General features: G+C 57.5%; 1 protein-coding gene across 1 annotated transcript in view; it reads right to left on the bottom strand.

The window, feature by feature from the left end:
* MROH5 (maestro heat-like repeat family member 5) overlaps positions 1 to 6,688 on the bottom strand; it is a 40,942-nt gene that overhangs the window by 28,259 nt on the left and 5,995 nt on the right. The window contains exons 3-6 of the mRNA XM_005877811.2: positions 6,029 to 6,252; positions 4,065 to 4,236; positions 1,503 to 1,684; positions 313 to 458 (exon numbers count right to left, since the gene is read on the bottom strand). Coding sequence (XP_005877873.1) covers positions 313 to 458; positions 1,503 to 1,684; positions 4,065 to 4,236; positions 6,029 to 6,252 — 724 coding nt within the window. The remainder of the gene's footprint in view (positions 1 to 312; positions 459 to 1,502; positions 1,685 to 4,064; positions 4,237 to 6,028; positions 6,253 to 6,688) is intronic.

Genomic DNA, 6,688 nt, shown 5'->3' with positions numbered 1-6,688 from the left:
CATCATCCACGCACCCATCTCTGCCACTTGATGGCTCTGTGACTTTAGGCAAATCAGTTCCCTTCCCTAAGCCCCAGTGTCCTCATTTATGGGGATCATAAGATTTGTATCATGAGATTGTTCTCAGGTCAGTCAACGCCTGTTGGCCCACTTTTCTCTCCCCCCCCTCCCTCAGCCCATTGGACACAAGGAGACTGACTTGCCCCAAACCATGTGGCCGCTGTACGGAGAAGCCAAGAGTTGAGCCCGCCTTGGGCTCCAGCCCTCCCCTCTGCTCCCCTGCCTTTCGGGAGTGGCCTGAGCAAGTCCCACCTCAGGGTTGTCGGCAAAGTAGTCGTGGATGGTTTCCAGCACCAGGCTGGGGGCTTTGTACGCCATGCTCTGGACCTTCTTGACGATGTACTTCAGGCGGACGGGGTCGGAGCCGTTCAGGTCTCGGAGCATCTTGAAGCAGATGGCTACGGCACAGGCACCAGGTGTGAGGGAGGAGGGGCTGTGGGAGGCCCAGGGGCCGGCGGGCGGGGCGGGCGGGGAATGAGCGATCGGGGAGTGAGGACTGGAGCACTGACCACGTCCTGGGCCTCCTGACTGTCCAGCCAGTCCTTCTGGGGCTCAGGACAGAAGGGGCAGGAATGCACGCGTATTCCCTCCTAGTCACCGATTCAACCATGCTTCTGTCCATCCATTTACGTACTCATCTGTCGCCCACCTATCCGCTGATCCATCTATACATTCATACTTATGTTTGTTTATCAATACATCTATCCATCCACTTGTCTGTCCATCTTTATACTCACCCACCAATCCAGCCATTGATAAATATATCCATCCACCCACCCGTTGACCCATCCATCCATCATCCACCCACCCGTTGACCCATCCATCCATCATCCATCCACCCATCCATCCATAAGCTCATCATCCATCCCTCCATCCCTTCACCCTCCACCCAGTCATTTCACATTCAACGATGTTCGCTCTGGGTGGTTGTAGGGCTGTGTGTGGGGCTCACAGAGGAGTCAGGGCCCAGCCCTGGGAGCCATGCCCAACATCAGTGGACGTTGGTTCGGTGGGGTGGTTGTACAAAAGGCCCTGGGCACACAGAGGGCAGGGGCAATACACCCTGACAAAGATGGAGGGGCAATCAAGACTGGCTTCCCAAAGGAGGTGGCAATTTCACCTTGTTTAGAAGGATTAGGGCACGTTATCCCTTGAATGAGGGGAAAGCATTTCAGGGAGCAGGCCAGGCCTAAGCGGAGGCTCTAAGGTGTGAAAGGTGTCGGGGGAGAGGAGGTGAGGCATGAGGGGGGCATCTGGGGGCTCAGGAGGCAGGAAGAGGCCAAGGAGGGCATGCGGGGCTCTCTGTTGAAAGCTGCAGTGTCCACACCCCTGGCATCCCCGTGTCCTGGAGGGAGGACTCCCCTGGCCTCATCCCCGGGACCTCTTGGGGTGGAGGGCCATAATGGAAAGTGCCCGAACCGAGCCCCAGGGCCGGGGGTCACCTGCGTTGTAGGCTTTCTCCAAGAACAGCTTGTGCGCCTGGGGCCCCAGGGCCGCCTGGCTGATGTTGGACTTGCACAGGAAGATGGTGGGGGGGTGCGCTGGTCTGTCCTGGTGGGCAGAGGTCTGAGGGCCCCTTCGGTAGGACAGGTCCTTCATGGATTCCGAGATGCAGGAGGAGATTCTGAAACGGAAAAGGGCTCCTGGGCGTATGCACCTGGGCGCCTTGTGTGTGTTCATGGGTGTGAGCGCGGGGGACACTGAGGGTGCCTTGGTCTGGGTCAGGCTGGATCACATCCTTCCAGGTGTCCACCCTTCTGTTCAGTGGACTGACCAAGCCCTGGGAGGAGGGTGCAAGCCTTGTAGCCTCAGGGACACTCTTTTAAAAAAGGTATATACACAGACACTAGAGGCCTGGTGCACGAAAATCATGCACTGGAGGAGGGCGTCCCTCAGCCTGGCCTGTGCCCTCTTGCAGTCCGGGAACCCTTGGGGGATGTCTGACTGCTGGCTTAGGCCTGTTCCCTGCAGAGCCTAAGCCAGGGGTCCTCAAGCTACGGCCCGGGGGCCACATGCGGCCCGCCGAAAACATTTGTTTTTTTACTTCAAAATAAGATACATGCAGTGTGCATAGGAATTTGTTCATAGTTTTTTTTTAAACTATAGTCCTGCCCTCCAACGGTCTGAGGGACAGTGAACTGGCCCCCTATTTAAAAAGTTTGAGGACTCCTGGCCTAAGCCATCCGGACATCCTCAGTTGGACATCCTTAGCGCTGCCGCAGAGGTGGGAGAGGCTCCTGCCACCGCTGCTGCGCTTGCCACTGTGAACTCGGCTTCTGGCTGAGTGGCGCTCCGGCGCAATGACCACCAGGGGGAAGCTCCTGTGTTGAGCGCCTGGTGGTCAGTGCATGTCATAGTGACCGGTCGTTCCACTGTTTGGTCGATTTACATATTAGCCTTTTATTATATGGGATATCAGAGAGGAAGGGAGAGGGAGAGAGAGGTAGGAACATCAATGATGAGAGAGAATCATTGATCAGCTGCCTTCTGCACGCCCCACACTGGGGACCGAGCCTACAACCCGGCATGAGCCCTGACCAGGAATGAAACCCAGGCTGACACTCTATCCCCTGAGCCAAACCAGCTAGGGCCTCAGGGACACTTGAGTTGGCAGCATTGCCAGAGGGCCTGACTTCTCAGCTGGTGTTGGGGGGACAGAGTTGGTAGGATGGGGGGTTGGGGGTATGGCATCCCTGGCTCCAGCTCTCACACGAACTTGGGGACTTTCCAGAACCATGGGAGACTGTCCTGGCCACCCCACATCCCAGGGGGGTCCTGGGGGAGGTCAGAGGGCACCAGGAGCAGGTGGGGCAGCGGCACATTAGAAAGAGTTTGTTTCGCAATATTTTATCTACCCGCTCGTTGCACCACATGAGAAACAGGTCAGAGCATGTCACCCCAAATCCTCCTGCGGTTCCCCATGCAAAAAAGCTACTAAAATTAAAAAGTGAATTGATCACATTTGCAAATATAAAGGCAGTATGCAAAAACCAGTCACAGTTCTATAAGCTAGCAATAAAGAAATGGGAATTGAAATACAAAAGGTACCATAGACAATAGCACTAAAGATTATGAGAATATTTAGGTATACGACTAATCAATAAATGCAATAATCAATTATTGCATACTGTAAAGTACCAAATAATGATGCAAGACATGAAGAAGACTTTCCTAAGAAGAGACATACCATGTTCATGGATTGGAAGACTTGATATTGTTAAGATATCAATTTTCTCCAAATTTATCTAAATATTTAATACAATTCCAATGAAAACCCTAGGAGGATTTTTTTTTTGTAGTAACCGACGATTCGTTTCTAAAGTTTATTTGGAAAAGTGAAGGAACTGAGATGGCCCAAACAATATGGGAGGAACAACACGACTAATTTCAAGATTTATTACAAAGCTGTAGCAGAAGAGAGGATAGGGTGTGATGAAAGCATAGAAATATAAATAAATAGAGCAAGACAGAGAGTCCACAAAAAGACGCATACATACAAGGCCGATTGATTTGTGATGAAGGTGCAAAGCCATTCAATTAAGAAAGGACCAGCACATGGTGTTGCCATTATTGGATACAAACATGGAAAAAAAACCCCTGACTCCTGCCTCAAACTATGTACAAAAATTAAATAAAAATAGATCAGAGACCTACAAGTCACACCTGACATTCTAAAACGTCTAGAAGAAAATATAGGGAGAAATCTTCATGATCTTGGTTTAGAGTCTAAACTTTAGACAAACATTTACATGGACACCAAAAGGACTATCCATAAAAGAAGAAGCAAAACCATACAATTGGGTTTCATCAGAATGAAGAATCTCTGCTTTGGGAAGGACACCTGTCAACAAAACGAGAAGATCAGCGGTGGACCTGGAGGAAATACTGGCCAATCACATGTCTGATAAAGGCCTGGACCCGATACACGAAGATCACAACCCAAAACAAGATCACCAACAACCTGCCAACATACGGACCGAAGAGTGGACAGACATCCCACCCACGGAGACCGGCAGTCGGCAAACACCCACACAGAGAGCTCGGCCTCTTTTCCCACGAGAGCAACGCAGTAAAGCCGCCGCGGGTATCGGTGCCGCCAGCAGGAACGGATAGAGCCCTCGGAGCGGAACAGGCCGCGTGCTGGTGAGGTGGCCGGGTCACCGGACGCCTGCGTGGCTGGTGGGGATGCAAAACGCGTAGCCAGGGTGGAGGGCGCTTAAACAAACACTGACCGCGGCTCAGCCTTCCGCGCCAGGCGCCGACCCGAGGGCAACGACAACGTAGGTTCACCCCGAAATCTGTCCGAAAATGTTGACAGCGGCTTTATTTGTAATCGCCCCACACGAAACACCCGATGTCCTTAACTGGCGAGCGCGTAAACTGTGTTCTGTCCGTAGAAATACCGCTCAGCGAGAACAAGAACCGAACGACCGATAAATGCGACAGACACAATGGGGCACAGAGCACAGCTGCGGACTCGGGGTGCTCGCCCGAGAGGCACCCAGACACAGAGGAGGCGACGGGCTGACACCCGCCCTGAGACAAGGGCGGCGGGTCAGGACCACTGAAGCGCAAGGCGCACAGGGAGGGGCTCGCAGGCCAGACAGGCTCCGGAACCGCCCGGGGTGGGCTGGGGAGCTGGGCCTCCCCGTGTCCCAGGGAGGGCACCCTCCATCCTGGGGCCCAGGGGGCAGGGGAGGAATGTGGGGGTCCCCCTAGGGCCTGTGCAGGACAGAGGGGCCCCAGGGCCATAGAGGAATGTTCCCTGAAGAAGCTGAAGCATGCTCGGCCGGCGTGGCTCAGGGGCTGAGCGTCGACCTGTGAACCAGGAGCTCACGGTTCCATTCCCGTCAGGGCACAGGCCCGGGTTGCAGGCTCGACCCCCGTGTGGGGCGTGCAGGAGGCAGCCGATCGATGATTCTCTCATCATTGATGTTTTTCTCTCCCTCCCTCCCTCCCCTTCCTCTCTGGAACCAACAGAAATCTGTGTATGTACATAAAGAAGCTGAGCTCAGGGGAGCAGCCGGGCAGCCTGCCCTCTGTCCCCTCCCAGAGCGGCAGGCGTGCGGGCTGGACTGACACGTGGCTGGCCACGCCTTTGGTCCTCACGAGCAGTCAGGAGCCACGTGGCTGAATTCAGGCTTCCTCCCTCCCAGCCGCCTCTCCGCCCGCTGCATCCCTCTCCCGCTGCCCCGGCTGCAGGACCACTCCCTCCTCAGCTCAGGCCTGAGGCTCTTCCCCAAAGAGGGAGAGGCCAGGGCAGCTGTGGGAAGGGAGCATCGGGTCCCCTCCCGGGACCCCCAGGCCTGGGCCCGGCACTAGCTGACCTAGGGCTTGGGGACAGGGCTGACGACGTCCTGTCAGCCATGGTGTGGCTGTGTTGCGTTTCCGAATGCTGCCCGTCCATCTTGGGGTGCGGCGTGGAGGACCCACAGGCCCTGTCCTCATGCCAGAGGGGCAGCCCTATCTCTGGGCACCCCCTCCCCGGTTCTGCCAGCTCTGACCTCACCCCTGAGGTCACAATGGTTCCAGCGTCCAGGGCACCTTTGCAGGGACAGAGCTGTGGCACCGGCCGGGGGCTCGCACACAGCTGCGTGTGGGTGCCTGCACCTGTGTCCCCGTGTGGCCTTGGACCCGGCCCCCCTTACCCAGCCTCTGGCTCCCGGCTGCCCCTGTGAGGCCCACGGAGCAGCCCCGTGACTGCAGCCTTGGGAGAGGCCGGGAGACAGAAGGCCAGGCAGGCTCTGCTGGACTCCTGGCCCAGGAATCGTGGGAGAGGAGGCGCGTGCCGTGTAAGCACTGAGGTCGGGGTCGTTTGTTACACAGCAGTCGGTAGCGACTACATGGTCCATGCAGAGCTAGGGTTCTGTGTGGCTCCATCACACTGGGCGGCGGTCCACGCCGCTGCAGACTCAGCCCCTGGAGGAGGGACACGCCGTGGCCTCTGACCTCGTGCCCTTTGCCCTACCTCCTGCCATGTGAGACGTTGGGGTGGGAGTGTCCCTCTGGGGCCCGCGGTGCCGGTCTCCCAGGAGCCTCTCAGGCGGTGGGGGCACCGTCAGCACGGGGGCCACACCTCTGCTGGCTTCGGGCTCCCGGCCCGGCGGGCACTCCTCGCAGCAGCCTGGGAGCTGGGCACACTCACCCCCTACCCTGGCGTTGGGATGACGCTCAGAGAGGGCCAGGCACTGGCTGGAGGCCGCACAGCAGTCAATGGTGGAGCCAGGTTCCAACTGAGGCCCCTAACTCCGGTCCAGGGTGAGGATGAGGCCTGGGGGGGCACCTCACACCTGCCTCTGCCTGCCCCCGCCCCCCCCACCTCGGTGGTGCCAAGCCCTCCCCAGGTACAAGCCCAGCTGGGGCCTCCAGGCCCACTCGCCCGCGCCTCCCCCCGCCGCCAGCAGATGGCACTGTGGGCCCAGGCAGGACTCGGGCAGGGGATGCTGAGGGGCGGACAGACTGTGCTCTCCCAGTGACCACTCCCCCCTGAACCTGGAAGGCAGGTCAGCAGGTCGGAGTGTGTGGGAGGGACCCTGACATCCCACGCTCAGGGGTGGACCCGGGCCGTGGGCGCCGCTGCCACTGGGAGTCTGTGGGCCTGGGGAGCTCCAGGGGCGCCCACCTCGAA

This window comes from Myotis brandtii, unplaced genomic scaffold (assembly GCF_000412655.1).
Source record: "Myotis brandtii unplaced genomic scaffold, ASM41265v1 scaffold532, whole genome shotgun sequence".
NCBI classification, from domain to species: Eukaryota; Metazoa; Chordata; class Mammalia; order Chiroptera; family Vespertilionidae; genus Myotis; species Myotis brandtii.
The sequence above is the reverse complement of the archived record's forward strand: the minus strand, read 5'-3'. Positions and strand labels throughout refer to the sequence as shown.